Source organism: Nicotiana tomentosiformis, chromosome 6 (genome assembly GCF_000390325.3).
Source record: "Nicotiana tomentosiformis chromosome 6, ASM39032v3, whole genome shotgun sequence".
Lineage (NCBI taxonomy): Eukaryota > Viridiplantae > Streptophyta > Magnoliopsida > Solanales > Solanaceae > Nicotiana > Nicotiana tomentosiformis.
In genome coordinates this window covers 94,112,843-94,130,491 of record NC_090817.1, presented here as the reverse complement: position 1 = coordinate 94,130,491, position 17,649 = coordinate 94,112,843, and the positions used below count along the sequence as shown (strand labels likewise).

The window sequence follows — 17,649 nt, the reverse complement described above, 5'->3', positions numbered from 1 at the left end:
CCTTTTCCTGCTAATTGTTTTTTTTCGTTTAATTGAAACTTGGTTTCTTTTATACTGTGCATTATTTCAAGGTTGATTTTCTTTAAATTAAATATTATTAATATGAAGTATTTGACATTTTTAAACTTGATATTGAAGCAACATATTAAAGATTTTGAAATATTATTTTCCTGAATTATTTACTCCTGAATATTTTTGTAAGATTTTCATACTCATTGTGATGGAGCAGTGAGCTCTTTATTGTGGAAAAATATTATTGTTGAATTATTTTGACATGAGCCGTGAGCTCTTTATTGTGAAAAAAATATTATTGTTGAATTATTTTGACATGAGCCGTGAGCTCTTTATTGTAGAAAAATATTATTGATGATTTATTTTGGCATGAGCCGTAAGCTCTTTATTGTGAAAAAATACTGTTGTTGAATTATTTTGGCAAGTTATATTATTTGAGCACTTGAGGTGCAAATTGTGATATATTGTGATATTGATACGTATGCGGTGGTATAAGGTCTGGGTGTTTAAACGCATGCGGTGAGATAAGGGTGGCTTGATATGCGTGGCTAGTAGGGGTGACTACTAGAAGTCATGCGGTGTGATAAGGGTGGCTAAAACACGGGATGCTATTTCGGGAAAAAATATTTTCTTTAAATAAATTGTGAAGGCTCCCGCGGTGATATAAGGAAATGAGATATTGTGAAATTATTTATAACTTGGGACTACGAGGCGGTACCTCGGTAGTGCACTTGTTGATATTGATTTATAGCCATAGTTGCTTTCGATTAATTGTTGTGATTTTCATAAAGTTGAAGAAAATTCTGTTTTGATTCCACGAGATATTATTTGCAATTATTTGGTGTCATTAAATATGACATACTATTTGATTCATTTCCAATGTCATTTTATTTTACTACATTGATAAATATTTTACCATGCCATTATTATATTCCAATAGGGCCTCACCTGACCTCGTCACTACTCAACCGAGGTTAGGCTTGGCACTTACTGGGTACCGCTGTGGTGTACTCATACTACGCTTCTGCACATCTTTTTGTGCAGATCCAGGTACATTTTTACCAGCCTAGACATCAGTGAGTTACCTGCGCACAGAGACTTCGAGGTATATTTGCAAGTGTCCGCAGACTCTGGAGTCCCCTTCTATCATTTTATGTTGCTTCCTTATATTTTATTTAGACCTTGACATATAGAGACATTGAGAATAAATTCTTAGAAGCTTGTGACTTATTTCTACCGGGTTTTGGGAGTTGAAATTGTAGTTTATTTATTTCAGATATTTATTATTATTCCGCATTGATAGGCTTACCTAGTCTTAGAGACTAGGTGCCATCACGACATCCTACGGAGGAAATTTGGGGTCGTGACAATATTCCCGCAAAATCTTCCGCGGGGGAATGATAAACCTATGCAAGTGTGGCCACTATGCTTTGTTGTCTAGCATGGACGACGACAACGACCGTGGGTGAATGGAACGGTTCGTTACAGTTGCCATCAGTGACATTATTCCAACAACAACATCATTTTTTCCGGTTGCTTGGAACCGCTCCCGTAAGTTCTCTTTAATACATCTTTTCTTACTGAATATTCTTCCATGCTTGTATTGATCCTTCAACCTTCGTTTGTTACAGCAACTCGATGGATCCCACTGGTAGGTTCAGAAGATCTTGGACATCACAACACCCAGAACCCATTTGTGGAAAGAACTGTCTATTAAATACTGGTGGAAGGCAAAAAATCATGGTAACTTTAATTTACCTCATTTCTACTTTTTGTATATGAAGAACTTGGTCGAACCCTTCTAACTTGCTCATGAAATTAGGTCTACCTGTGGGCTCAGTTGATGTCCCTAAGGAGGATATTTTAGATGACCCTGCTAATGCGGCGAGGCTGCTTCAGGAGGCACTTACTCGAACATGCGTCTTCAGGCCTGCTTCGGGCGCAAACATTTCTTTACGGAGTCCCCGGCCAGCAAAACGAAGAAGTTCCTCTGTGGCTGGGGAAAAGAATAAGAGGGCAAAGCTATGGTTGATGCCCCCGAGTCATCTCCGGTGGCGATGATGACTGGTCCTCTTTCCGGGCCGGTCATAGACACTGTTAGGGTTGTGCATGGATCAGATCGGATCAGATTTAACCCATTTCGAATTCAGATTTCGGATTTCGAATTCTACAAAATGCAATCTGAATCCGATCCGAATTAATATCGGATCGGATTTTAAAGTTTGGATCAGATCGGATTTTCGGATTTCGGATCAGATTATTATGCCTCAAAGTTGCAAACTCATATGTATATTTTCTTTGTAAAAGAGGCAATACAATAAGAAAAATTCATGTTTATGCAATTATGAGAGTACTATGGTGCCAATATAGCTAAATCTAGCAATTGTAAAGGTAATAACTTGGAGGAAGATGTAAATGAAATGCTGACTATCCAAAATTAAAGTTTAATATTTATACATGCCCTAATAATTTTGAATTTCGGATCGGATCGGATTATAATTATACAAATCCGAATCCGATCCGAATATTCGAAATTTTAATAAACACTATCCGAAATTCGATCCAAATATTCAAAATCCAAAATCCGAAATTGTGCGGATCGATTCAAATTTTGGATATCCGATCCAAATGAACAGCCCTAGACATCGTGATGATCGATGATGATGAAGAAGCTAATGATGAGGGAGCTTCTTTACATAGAAGGCGTCGATCCTCATCATCTCAACAAGATGCTCAACCTGTTGAGACAGTCATACCAACTCCCGTTCTCGGGCCCCAATTATTATGCTCGGAACTGCAAGGCAGAGTACCGGGTCTGTGCTGTCTTTGGTTGGCGAGCATCAAACAACCAGCACTGCATTTGATGCAGCTGCTTCTCACTCTTCCACTCCATCAGCTTCATCTCCACATTCACCATCATCAACAACTGCTATATCATTCCCATCTTTATCCACTCTTCCAACAGCGGTTGCTACATCATCTCCATCGGCCGCACCTGACCATGAAAAAGGTAACCCTTCTCCCCAGTCCCAGTTCATGGAAATTTAGGGCAAAATTATGCTGCCCCTTCTGAAGATCCACAAAGGAGGAGGAGTATTACCCTTTCGGTCTCCACCAGGTGCAACTTGCTTTCGAGGCCCGTGGAACTTGCTAACTATCTGAAGCCTTTGGCTTCAGAAAAAGACTAGGAGAAGATTCATACATTCTTGGGAGAGTGTTTGTTGAACAATGCTATGCATAATGCCGCAACAGCACGTTCCTTTCTTCTTCTGTTATTTCTTCCACTTTTGAACAAATGTACTCTAAGTTTTACCTCTTCCTGTTTTGTAGGCCAACTTTCTTGCTTCTGAGGGCCTCCAAAGGTTGATTCGTGAGAAGGAGGAACTTACTTCTGAATGGGATCAGCTTTTGGCTGAACGGGACCAGACTGTTCTCCGCCTCTCGGAACTGGAGACCAAGGCTACCGAGGCCGTTGTTTTTAAGGCCCATTTGCAGGCAAGAAATGGTGGCCCTTAGCCAAGAAATTGGGCCTCTGAGGGTTAGATTTGATGGAGCCAAGGCTAAATGGGCAGAAGTCCAGAACGTCGTTCTTGCTACAAATGATCGTGAGGCTTCCTCCACTGAAAGAGTGATTAACTTAGAGGCAGCCTTAAACAATAAAAGTGAAGAGTTTGCTGTTGTGGTAGCGAAACATTCCCAGTTGGAGGAGAAGTACAGGAAAACTATCGAGCATAATAGGCTCTATAGTTCAACTGTTTGTGAGCTCGATGTCAGTCTCAATTGTGCTAGGTCCGCCAGGGAAAACCTTTTAGCCGAAATTTCTCAGCTCAAAGAAGAACTTAAGCGTCGAGCGGCTTTCCTCATTGTTGAAAAAACTTCTTCCATGTATAGCATGAGGAGAAAAACCTTAGAAGAGGCCAAGACTGGTATCATTGACATTGATGCCAAAATTGCTAAGGCCCGATAGCTTGAGTTGGCTGCAAAAAAAGGGACTCCCGGTGCAGTCTGACGCTCCAGGTTCTTCTGATTCCGATTCTGAGTTTTCGGAAACTGAAGAGGGATCGAAAAGTGATGATGCCGAAGACCAAGTTGGGAAAAATGTTGAGCCATCGGTGGAACCAACTCCCCGGGATGCGGATACTTCTCTTCCTTCTGATTCCGAAGACGCTGCAACTTAGCTTTTTCTTTCTTTTTCTATTTTGTACCTTTATCACTCTGACGCACCCTTGTAAATAAAAATATATTTTTTGCTCAAGTATCATTTGAGTCCTATTTTGCTTTTTGAATATTCATGCAAGTCTTTAACTTTCGTACTTGCTTAAGTATTCTGCACATGTTGTTTTGTTCGCGCTTTATTATGTGTAATCTCAAATGCACATATTTTCTGCGCATGTTGTTTTGTTCGTACTTTATTATGCTCAAGTATCTTCGAAGCATTTTGGTTCCGAGAATTATCCCTTTTACATGAGGGTTTCAATAAGTATTCGCGCAAGTTTGCTTTCTGCGCCTTTTTCGTATTCAGCTTTGGGTGTATTTTTCCCCGAATGCATTATGGATTCCGGGCATTGATTCTTCCGGAACCAACCCTCTAACGTGAGGGTTTTTATAAGAGAGGGCCCTCTTATGTTTACGGTGCTCTTGAAGAGGACGTCTCATGTTCATTACGGCACAAATATTTGAAGTACTTGTTTAACTTTCAAATGGTAAAATTAATCATCATTCAGACAAGAAACAAGATAAAAATAAAATGATTTCATTTCATTTAATTCCTTCTATTTTCAAAAGCACATAAGCATTTTGCTATGCAGAAAAGAAATTGTCATGACTTGTGGCTATAAAGAAATTACCATGACTTATGGCTTATCTTGTACAACTTGTTTCTATGGGGTTGGTTGTGCACTCCCCAGTCCCAATGATGTATTCTGTTCCGAATGTTCCTTCCCCGATTGACGTGGAATTTAGTGTTGCTTGGCATTCAGTGTTGTCGTAACCTCATATCATTCCCCCTAGTATTCGAATGCGAAGAATACGAACTGGAACACTGGAAGCCTTGTACCTTTCGAAGATCCACCAATGAATTGCTAGGTAATCCTTCACTTGGCAACATATCTTATTTCCCATTAGGAACTCATGCTATCGAGCGAAAGAATACCTAACAATCCTCTAGTGGTTTGTGCTCGTGAATGTTCGGGTAACCTATTTTCGGTAGCAAACTTAACTTCCCGGTGGGAATTAGCTATCGAAGCAAAGATTATCTAATCGTCCCCGAGTGGAAGCTTTCCTCAAGACCAAGTCTCCTACTTTGAAATATCGGAGGTTGGCTCTTCGATTATAATAACGCTTCATTCTCTGCTTTTGGGCCGCCATTCTGACATGCGCCAAGTCCCTGCGTTCCTTAGGCAGCTCCAAGTTGATTAGCATTGCTTCGTTGTTCGATCCTTCGCTCGCCTCGAAATACCTTAAGGTTGGTTCCCCTACTTTCACCGGTATCAAAGCTTTTGCACCGTATACAAGGGAAAAAGGAGTCTCTCCTGTGCTTGACTTGGCCGTTATTTGGTAGGCCCATAGAACCGCAGGTAATTCTTCGGGCCAGTTGCCTTTTGCCGCTTCCAACCTTTTCTTGAGGTTTTGAATAATCACTTTGTTTGTTGACTCCGCTTGACCATTTGCACTCAGATGATAAGGTGAAGAGGTAATCTTCTTTATCTTCAAGCCTTCAAGGAACTTTGAAACTTTTGCGCCGATAAACTACGAGCCATTGTCGCATGCAATCTCTTTTGGTATTCCAAACCTGCAAATTATATTTTTCCACAGGAAGTCGACCACTTCGCATTCTCCAATCTCTGATAAGGACCTGCTTCCACCCATTTAGAAAAATAGTCAGTCAAAATTAAAAGAAACCTGACCTTTCCAGGAGCCGGTGGTAGTGGTCCGACGATGTCCATCCCCCATTTCATGAATGGCCACTGGGACAGAACCGAATGTAGGGGTTCTGCCGGTTGATGTACTAGTGGTGCGTAGCGTTGGCACCTATCACATTTTCGTACGAAGTCTTTGGCATCTTGTTCCATACGGGGCCAGTAATATCTTGCCCGAACTAATTTCAGCACCAAAGAATCTGCACCCGAGTGGTTGCCGCATATCCCTTCATGGACTTCTCTCATGACATAGTTAGCTTCTGATACTCCTAAGCACTGGGCCAACGGGCCTTGAAAGGATTTTCTGTACAATTGGTCTTTCTTGAAGCTATAACGTGCAGCTTTGGCGTGCAACGCTCTTGATGCTTTGGGGTCTTCAGGCAACTTTCCATGGTCGAGATAATCGATTATTTTGTTTCTCCAGTCCCAGAACAAACTAGTCGAATTCACCTCATAGTAACTATCTATGTCCAAGGCTGAGTTCATTAGTTGTACTACCGTCCCTGATTCCGATCCTTGGATTTCTATTGATGAGCCCAACTTTTCCAATGCATCTGCCTCTACGTTATCTTCCCCTGGGATATGAGTTATTGACCACTCCCATAATCGTTCCAATAGAGCCTGAACCTTTACCATGTATTGTTGCATATGTTCATCTTTGGTGTCAAAAAATCTGTATACCTGATTTACCACCAACTGCGAATCACATTTGATTTCGATGACTTCGGAGTCAAGTCCTCGAGCCAATTCGAGCCCTGCAATCAAAGCTTTGTACTTTGCTTCATTGTTAGTTAAAGAAATCGTTCTGATGGCTTGCCTTAAGGTTTCCCAAGAAGGCGTGATTAAAACTATTCTGAGCCCGGACCCTTTTACGTTTGAAGCTCCATCCGTAAATAAGGTCCAAACTTCCGATGTTGATTCTGACACTATTATTGCCCCCTTAGTTGCCAGAGACAATAGTCCCAGACTGAAGTCGGCCACGAAGTCAGCCAAGACTTGCGATTTAATTATTTTCCTCGGTTTATACTCTATATCGAATTCGCTCATTTCGATGACCCATTTGGCCAATCTACCCGAGAGCTCGGGTTTATGGAGGATATTCCTCAAAGGGAAAGTAGTTACCACAGCTCGGGTGGTATTGGAAGTTGGGCTTCAGCTTCCAAGAGATGACTACGAGAGCTAAGACCAGCTTTTCCAGATGTGGGTAGCGAGTTTCTGCTCCCGTTATAATCTTACTAATATAATAAATAGGAGATTGCATACCTTCGTCCTCTCGGACTAAAACTGCACTCACCGCAACTTCTGAAATCGCGAGGTAGAGTAGTAACATTTCACCTTCCTTTGGTTTTGAGAGCAACGGAGGGCTTGACAAATATTTCTTCAACTCTCTCAAGGCTTGCTGACACTCCGATGTCCACTCAAAATTGTTTTTCTGTTTGAATAGTGCAAAGAAGCGATGGTATTTTTTTGATGAATGGGAAATGAACCTGCTCAAAGCTGCCAATCTCCCTGTGAGCCGTTGGACTTCTTTTACATTAGACAATTGATCTGGGATGTCCTCTATGGCCTTGATTTTGTCAGAATTTTCCTAAATTACCCTTTGTGATACTAGGAATCCTAGGAACTTACCCGAACTGACATCGAACGCACACTTCTCGCGGTTAACTTTCATATTATGCTCCCTCAGGATGTCAATGTTTCTTGCAAATGCTTCAAGTGGTTACCTGCAGTCAAAGACTTAACGAGCATATCATCTATGTATACTTCCATAGCCTTTCCTATTTGTTTTTCAAACATCTTATTCACGAGTCGTTGATAAGTGGCTCCGGCGTTTTTATCCCGAAGGCATCATATTGTAACAATATATACCAAAACTCGTTATAAACGAAGTCTTTTCCTGATCTCCCGGGTTCATCTTGATTTGATTGTACCCAGAATAAGCATCGAGGAAACTCATTAACTCGTGCTCGACCGTAGCATCAATCATCTTATCGATATTTGGTAATGGGAATGAGTCTTTCGGGCATGCCTGATTAAGATCCTTATAATCTACGCACATGTAAAATTTATTATTTTTCTTAGGTACTACTACTACATTGGCTAGCCAGTCCAGATATCATACCTTTCAGATTGAACCAATATTAAGTAAACGAGTTACCTTTTCTTCGATGAATTTATTCCTTGCTTCAGCAATAGGGCATTTCTTTTGCCTTACCGGAGGTATGTTGGGATCCAAACTTAACTTGTGTACAACTATCTCCGTTGGGATGCCTGTCATATCTTCGTGCGACTATGCGAAATAATCGGCACTAATTTTAAGGAATTCAATAAAAGTAGACTTGTGCTTCGGGTGCAGTCCTATTCCCAAATGGAATTTCCTTTCTAGGAATTCTTCGAACAATGCAACCTGCTCCAGTTCTTCTTCCGTGGACTTCGTCACGTCCATCTCTTCCGATACTTGAAAATACCTTGGTACCTGATATTGTTCTGATTCTTCTGTCCCCGAATTATCTTCCTCTGGCTCGAGGGCAGGTGTCGGTTTCGGTAATTGGTATGCCGCATGTTCCTTTACTTTGCTACTAGAAACCGAATTTGCATTCATCTCCCTTGCTGCAGGTTGATCACCCCTTATCTGTTTGATCCCCTCGGGTGTCGGAAACTTTAACAGTTGGTGATATGTTGAAGGCACAACTTTCATCTCATGCAGCCATGGTCTTCCCAAGATGATATTATATCCCATGTCTCCATCTACCACTTCGAAGAGAGTTGTCTTCATTACTACCTCAATGCCTGTAAGTAGTAAAATTTCTCCTTGAGTTGTCACGCTTGTGAGGTTGAATCCAGCGAGGAGTTTTGTTGCCAGGATAATGCTTCCGGTGAGTTTAGCTTGCTCCAGTACTCTCCATTGCATAATATTAGCGAAACTTCCTGGATCCACTAAAATACGTTTAATTTTAAAATCCAATACATTTAAAGAAATTACCAGTGCGTCATTGTGCGGCAGCAGTAATCCATCTGCATCTTCATCCGTGAATGCGATATTGTCTTCCCGGAGCCTTTTACTATGAGTTATTGATACTTTTGTCTTCTTTGCTGCCAAAAAGGTCACCCCGTTAATTTCATTCCCTCTGAAGATCATGTTGATCGTTTGGCGTGGAGGTTCTTCTCCTGCTTTCGAGGTTTCAGCGTCGCCTCTGCTCCGACCATAATTATTTTTAGCTCGGTCGCTCAAGAATTATCTGAGGTGATCATTCTTTAACAGTGTTGCCACTTCTTCCCGGAGGTGTCGGCAGTCCCCAGTCCGGTGGCCGTTAGTGTCATGGTATTCACATCATAAATTGGGATCCCTCTAGCTAGGATTGGATTTCATAGGTCTTGGGAATCATGCCTCTTTGATATTCCTCATGGCCGACACCAACTCTACTTCACTGATATTGAAGTTATACTCTAATAACTTTGGGTAAGAAGGATCTCGCGTCCCCTAGATTTCTTTATCCTGCAGTGATCTGTTGTTTCGGCCATGATCTGTCCTTCTATCAATGGTGAACTTGTTTATTGTACTAAAACTCATGTCGCGGCCTTCTGTCCGCTCGTAGGGCAAAAACCGGCCCCTCGAAGTTCGTCTATCCGTGTCAATATCATCTTTTATTTTTTCTCTGTTCTTCTCTCGTCCTTTGGTCGATGATGGGAATCCAACCTGATCATCTTCGGTCCTTAGTTGCAACTCGTACCGGTTGCGGACATTCACCCAAGTCATCGCTTGAAACTCGAGAAAACTTTCCTTCAACTTCCGGGAAGCATCCGTACTTCTTGGATTTAAACCTTTAGTGAATGCTTCAGCTGCCCATTCATTTGGGACCACCGGTAGTAACATATTTTCCTTCTAGAACCGGGTGACGTACTCCCATAATAACTCGGACTCTCCGTACGTGATCCTGAATATGTCGATCTTTCGGGCCTGCACCTTTCTGGCACCGGCATGAGTCTTGATGAAAGAATACGCGAGCACCTCCAAGGAATCTGTGAAATGCTCGAGCAATAGTGAATACCACGTTAAAGCTCCCATCGTGAGAGTCTCACCAAATTTCTTCAGCAACACGAACTCAATTTCGTGAGGAGCCAAATCATTTCCTTTCACTGCTATTGTATAAGTGGTAATGTGTTCCTGCGATTATGAAGTTCCATCATACTTCGGCACTTCGGGCATTTTGAACCGCTTCGGGATTAGTTCTGGGGCCGCACTCGGCTTGTGATATTTGCTAAGACAACAATAATCAAACTTATTAGTAAAAAAGGTAAGGATCAATTTAATTGTACGGCTTTCTAGGCCCCACAGTGGGCGCCAAACTGTTTACCCAAAAAATGGTACAGTTGAATTTGTTCGTGGTTTCTAGATAAGTGAATTAATTCGATCCAAAAAGTAATGAAATAACTGATGAAATATGAAATACTCTGTATAAAGTGTAACATAAGTTAAGCCAGAAAATTATTCCCCCTTACAATGATCACCGAGCTCTCTATTTATAGCTATGTCTAGAGAAGGAACTTCTAGGATCATGCCCTTCTTTAATGTCAATTATGAGGGCCATTGATGCAGATGTAACGTTAGACATAAATGCCAAATTCCTTGTAACGGACCATCATCCTTAATGCTGTGAAATATTTCATATTAAATGTTACCGGACGCAATGCATTTAATACTCCTTTTATGATCATTATTCTTTCCTGTGACAAACGGAATAGCTATGTTCGGTGGCCATCTCCATCTTGTGTTTCACGTGTCCTTCCTTTAAGCGGCCACGTATCATGTCGTATTTTTCCTTATACATCTACTACTATTAGTTATAGTAATTAACGTTTTAAATGCGACATCGCTTACATAAAATCAAGCATATGCTATTGTTCTCATACGTGGTATATGAAGTATCAAATGCTGGAAATCACGGTTAGCTTATGAGCATCTTTTATTTATAAGTTTATCCAATCATTCTCTAAGCTTATAAGATAAATTTTAGTTTTTTTAAAAAAAAACATTTGATGAAATAGTCAAAGTATGTACATATAAATTTTAAAAAATAAATAATACATAAATACTCTTCTAACTTGTCTCCTTTTTAATTATACATTTTAACTTTGCAATAAGCGTATCATTCTTTGGGTAAAATAGAATTATTATCATTTTAAGAGACCACAAATCCAAATTTAAGTGCACAATGCGCCTTTTTCACATTATTTTCTATTCAAAATGCAATTTAATCTTTTTACACTCTTTAGTTAAGTGTATATACTTTCTTTGTCATGTTAGCCAATAAAAGTATAATAACTCTACTTCAGAATAGTTCAAAGGTCATAAGATCCTCATTTTAAGTGTTTAGGTAAAAATGGGCACAAAATATATTTTCCCAATACAAAAATAGCATAAAAATACAACAGTGAGAGGGAAGGAGGCACCAAGACAAGATATATCAATGTGCAACAAGAATTCGACGTTATTTAAATATATCCAGATGACGAAGGTAATGTAAGAGTCACTTTTGTCTGAAGAGAGTCAAAAAGAAAAAGAAAAAGGGAAAGAAAAATATTTATATAAAAAAAAGACAAATGGCTAGTAAAGACTTCGTGTATTTTCATATCTTAGCTATATATTGGTATCAATATTGATGCTACTTGCCCTATGTGTAAAAATTCGGATGAGCATACTTTCCTGGATTGTCCTATAGTTAGACACTTCTGAAATAATATAAGTATATCAAACATTATATCCCGTCGATCAGTGAGAAAAATTATGGAGAATCTCCAATATCTTATATATTGATTTCTTGATCTTATAGTTTTTGTACAATGACCTATTTATATACAAGGAATTAGAAAGAATATTTCTAGTTATGAAAGAGAAGATGTTTACCCTGTCTCACTTATGTCCAAGATACCTTTAGACTTACGCACCTTTCTTTTTCACATCATTAGAACAAATAGCACTAACAGTTCCCAACAACTTTGTCCAAAGACCGTGAAATATTTTTCACATCATTCGAACAAATAGCACTAACATTTCCCAACAACTTTGTCCAAAGACCGTGAAATGGTTGCGTCGATTTTCTTTCCGGCAACACCTCCCTCAAGTGGGATCCAGTAGATCGGACTCCCAACTTGCTTATAATTGATCGGGAAGAGGCCTAGATAGGGCTTTGGTGAATACATCTTCAATTTGGGAAGAAGAAGGAACGAAGGATAGCGAAATCAACCCATCTAGCAATTTCTCACGAACGAAGTTGCAATCAAGCTCTATATGCTTGGTTAGTTCATTAAAGACATGATTTTTAGCTATATATATAGCGGATTGATTATCACAGTGAAGCAACACAGGTAAGGAGGGAGGAGTTGAAAGATCTTGTAGAAGGCGGACAATCCAACTAATTTCTGCAACAAGCCGACACATAGAACGGTATTCTGCTTCTACCAAAGAAAGGGCGATTATCGGTTATTTCTTTGATTTTCATGACACCGGACAACCTCCAAGACTTATAAAAAATCCACTTATAGATCGTCGTATATCGGAACAAGATGCCCTATCGGAATCGCAATAGGCCAAGAGCTGAAAAGAGGGATCCGGAGACATGAATAATCCAAGTCCTGGGTCTCCACTTAGATATCTTAGAGTATATAGAGCTTCCTGAAAATGCCCAGTGCAAGGGGATTGCATATGTTGACTTAGAGTTTGAACATCAAATGAGATATCTGGTCTGATATTCATCAAAAAATTTAACTTTCCTAAGAGCCGCCGATATATTGTAGGATCTTTCAAAGGAGTGCCGCAATTAGTTAAAATTTTGATAGTTGGATCCAACGTGCTTGAGGCTGATCGTTCTTCTAAACAATCGAACACAGAGAGAAGTTTTAGAGCAAATTTTCGTTGAGTGATGACTAATCCTCCAGATTCTCGAAGAAGCTCCAAACCCAAGAAGTAGTGAGCTTCTCCCAAGTCTTTTATTCTAAATTCGGTATCAAGAAAATATTTGGTTTCATCAATATCTTCTTGATTGTTCCCAGTTATTAAGATGCCGTCGACATAGATGGCCAAAATAGTGATGAGATTCCCAGAAGTCTTAAAAAAGAGAGAGTAATCATTCAAAGATGAAGTGTATCCTCTATTCCCTAAAGCAGAAGATAATTTAGCATAACATTGGCGTGATGCCTGTTTAAGTCCATATAGTGATTTACGAAATCGACACACGTGTGAAGGGGGAGCTGCCAGACTAGAAGGAAATTTCATGTAAACCTCTTTGTCCAGATTGCCATGTAGAAAGGCATTATTGATGTCGAGTTGGTGTAAAATCCAATTCCTCTTAACTGCTATGCTTAAAAGACATCGAATTGTGGTCATCTTTACCATTGGAAAAAAGGTCTCGGTATAATCAATTCCTTCTCGTTGTATATCTCCTCTTATAACTAATCGAGCCTTTTCATATTTCCAAGGATCCATATGACTTTAACTTAACTTTGTACACCCATTTGCAGAGCAAAGCTTTTCTTCCTTGAGGCAGCTTTACCACATCCCAGGTGTGATTGGAATCAAGTGCTGCAAATTCTTTTTCTATGGCATCCTGCCAACCCGGGTGCTTCATTGCTTGTTGGTAAGAAGTAGGCTCTACAATCTGACATATAGAATTAACTATATCTTTATTTTGTTGTGTTAAAGCAGAGAAAAAAATGAGTGAATAGGAAGAAAAAGGGGGGTTAGGAGAAATCACAGAGTAAGCAAAGTTGCATATGTAATCTGATAAATACTTAGGTGCATTATGTATTCTATCAGATCTGCGCAAAACCAGTTCTTCTGCTGTAGATAACACTTCATCAAGAGTAGGGGAAAGTTCAGGAGACCTAGAGTAATGATTTGGACTAAAACTTATATCATAAGAAACTTCAGGGGATTGATTTAAAGTGGTTGGTAGTTCATGTGATTGAGATGTAGTGTCTTTGAGTGATGAGGGTTCAGGTGAAGTAGATTTTCCTTGAATTATCAGAGGCTGATATGCTGAATCAGTAGATGAAGGAAAACAAGCAGGAAACAATTGTGATATAGGTTTTGAATATGAAAAAGGGAAGATATTTTCAATGAATTTCACATCTCTTGAAATGAATATTTGATTTGATTGCAAACTAAGAACTTTGTATCCCTTCTTACCATAGGGATAACCTAAAAATATACCTGGTAAAGCCCTGGGATCTAGCTTGTCCCTATTTCTAGAAAGTGTAGATATAAAACACAAATATCCAAAAGGCTTCAAATAAGAATAATCTGGTTGCTTTCCAAAGACTACTTGATAAGGAGACCTGTTTTGAAGAACTTTAGAAGGAAACCTATTAATCAAATGTATTGTAGTAAGAAGGCAGTCCCCCCAGAATTTTTTTGGGGCATGTGACTGAAATAATAAAGCTCTACAAGTCTCAAGCAAGTGTCTATGTTTGCATTCAACCACTCCATTCTGTTGTGGAGTTGCAATGCAAGTGGTTTGATGAATTATTCTTTGAGAACAAAAATAATCTTTAGGCATGTTCCATGTTCTTAATTCATAAGCATTATCTGATCTTATTACTTTCACTTTGGCAGAAAATTATCTTTCAATAAGGGCAAAAAAGGACTTCAAAATAGGAAAGGCATTTGATTTTGTGTAAAGGAGATAAGTCCAGATACTTCTAGAAAGATCATCCACTATAGTAAGAAAATACTTTTCTCCTTTATATGTTGGAGTATTGTAAGGTCCCCATGTATCAATGTGAATCAAGTCAAAATATTTCTTGGATTTAATAGTGCTGGTTGGAAAAGGTAGTTTAGATTGTCTTGCCATGGGGCAGACTTCACAAGGAAAATCTTTAAGTTCTCTGAAAGTAATAGGAATTTCAGTAATGTTATTCATTGCATGATAAGGTAGATATCCCAATCTATTGTTCCAAAGTCTTTCAAGAGTAGAAACATTGCAAATAGGAATAATTTCATTGGTTCTTTCATTCAAATTTTCATGACAAACAGGACTTAAAAACTCAAAACAAACATGACTCAAAGATTTAGAACAAGCAGACTTGGACACAAAAGAACAAGACTCTGTGGCATTGCACTTAGGTAATTGACTGAAAATTGGAGAAACTTGAACATAAAGCTTGGAAAGGGCTTGGGAAGTGTTATCTTTCAGCATATAAAGACCTGTTGTTGCTTCACCAAAAAGCTGATGCCTCTTCATTGAAGGGGCATGTTTAAAACACCCATGCTTAGTAAATATCAGAATACAATTAACTTGCTTGCATAGTTAATATACTGACAATAAATTATGTTTGAATGTAGGGACAACAAGCACATTATGGATCTCAAGATCTTAGTTTAAGAATAAACTTCCTACTATGGTAACCTTTACTTTGTATGAATTAGGTAAATTAACAAAGATGGGATTTGAAAGTTTCTTTATGTTATGAAGCAGGTTCCTATCATATGCCATGTGTTGTGTTGCATCCGAGTCAATAATCCAAGTATTATGAAAAAGATTGGAAAAGAAAGAGGTAAAAATGTGTAGAACAAAATCTGTACCATCAAGGTTAGCACTAACACCAGGCTCAGAATTTGAGGTTGATCCACTGGATCCTTGCACTGTCCGAAATATTTGGTTTATTTTTCACATTGTTCTTTGGTAAACCCTTGACTGTTGACTGAAGTTAGCACTGCATTTTCTCCAGTACCTGCACTATCTCCTTCTTCGGCATTTACTGCATTAGCTTGATGGTTTCCATAGCCCTCTTTCCTTTGTTTTCTTATCTTGAAATGTTCTGGATAACCAACCAACTTGTAGCATTTTTCTTTAATATATCCTGTCTTTTTGCAATATCTGCAGTACAACTCATTTTTCCTCAGATCAGAGTTAGAAAGCTGATTTCCTCCTTTGTTCTCTATGTTACTCCTTTGTCCATTTCATCTCTGTCCACTCAACATAAAAGCATCAGATTCAATGGAGACATGAATACCCAAGTGTATCTCCCTTTGAGTTTCCTCTTGCAAGATGATTGAGTAAGCTTGTGCAGTTGTGGGGAGTGGTTTCATCATCAAGATATTACCTCTTACTCCACTGTAAACATCATTCAGCCCCATCAGAAATTGTATTAGCTTTTGGTCCTCATTCATCTTGTCGTTGTGTGACTTTGCACCATATTTGCAATCACAGTTGCAAGTCATAAAAGTATTTAGGACCTTCATTTGATCCCAGATTCTCTTCAGCTTAGTGAAATACCTTGCCACATCATTAGTTTCTTGGTTGATGTTGTTTAGCTCTCTTTGTAACTGGAACAACTTAGTCCCGTCAGATTGTCCATAACGCTGCTCTAGCTCATTCCACGACTCTTCAGCCGTCTGAGAGTAAATAACACTCTTTGCAATGTCCTTGCTGAGCGAGTTAAGCAACCAAGAAATGACCATGTCATTGCACCACCTCCATTGATCTTGCATTAGTGGATCTGTTGGCATGTGTCACGATCCAAAATCCAACTAGTCGTGATGGCACCTAACCCAACCCATTAGATAAGCCAATTATCAACTATTAAAGAACCTTAAGTAAAGAAAAATCATAATCTTATACATTCCCCAAGAACTGCTAGTATAAATCATGAGCTTCTAAGAATATAATTTATAAAACTGATACGAAATAATACATCATCTGTTCGAAATGTACATGAACAGATTGTTATAAATCTAAGGCTACCATGAACAAGAGCCCGCTACAACCGGAACGCAGGTACATTTTCAGATCCAGCTTCTAACGAACACATCAACATCAGCAAACAATATCTGCACACAAGGTACAGAAGTGTAGTATGAGTACAACCGACCCCATGTACTCAATAAGTAACAAACCTAATCTTAGGTTAAAAGTAGTGACGAGCTTGTACCAAGGTCAGGGTCTAACTCCAATAACCAACAATAGTTTATAACAACATAAAGCGAGTAATAAAAAAAGTAACTCAAAGAATAAATGCTCAGCTACATCATGATTTCTGAAAACAATTCTGCCTTTCCAGTGTGTCAGTGAAAATCCAAATTGTTTACCACAAATATAAGTAAGTTTGAAAATAGTAATTTTTTGCAAAAATCCTTGCCACAGTAAATAAGATGTTTCATTTTCTTTCTAGATAGCTAGTGAAAAATGCATCATTATGCCCATAGGCCAGTATGTGTGAGAAGTCATGAATAACGTGATACCGTACAACATGAGAAAAATGCATCTCTATGCCTGTATATCAAATGTGCATGTCAATGCGATGCAACTCAGTGATAAAATCATATGCATACTCTCAGAGTATCATTTCACTCAGTCCTCCCAGTCACTCAGTCCTCACAGTCACTCAGTCCTCCCAATCGCTCGGCACTCGCACTCAGTAGGTACCTGCGGTCACTGGGGGTGTGTACAGACTCCGGAGGAGCTCCTTCAACCCAAGCGCTATAATCTGCATGGACAACTCACGTGCTATAGTATCAATATCTGTATCCGCATGGACAACTCATGTGCTACAATAAAGTATATAAAGCCAATATGGCCTGCTGCGGCGTGGAGCCCGATCCCATAATTATCCTCACAATCAGGCCCTCGACCTCACTCAGTCATCAATCTCTCCAGTCTCTCAGGCTTAGAATGTCATAAAACTAGCCCAAAATGATGATATGATGAATCAATAAATAGCA

The 17,649-nt window shown here is 39.3% G+C and overlaps 1 protein-coding gene across 1 annotated transcript; it reads right to left on the bottom strand.

Annotated features, from left to right (window-relative positions):
- Nucleotides 1-15,588: 15,588 nt before the first annotated feature.
- Nucleotides 15,589-16,437, bottom strand: LOC138894430 (uncharacterized). Its single transcript, XM_070179129.1, has 2 exons — nt 15,908-16,437; nt 15,589-15,805 (listed from the first exon to the last, which is right to left on the bottom strand). Exons 1-2 carry the CDS (start codon nt 16,435-16,437, stop codon nt 15,589-15,591), a joined length of 747 nt encoding a protein of 248 aa, XP_070035230.1.
- Between the last annotated feature and the right edge of the window lie 1,212 nt (nt 16,438-17,649).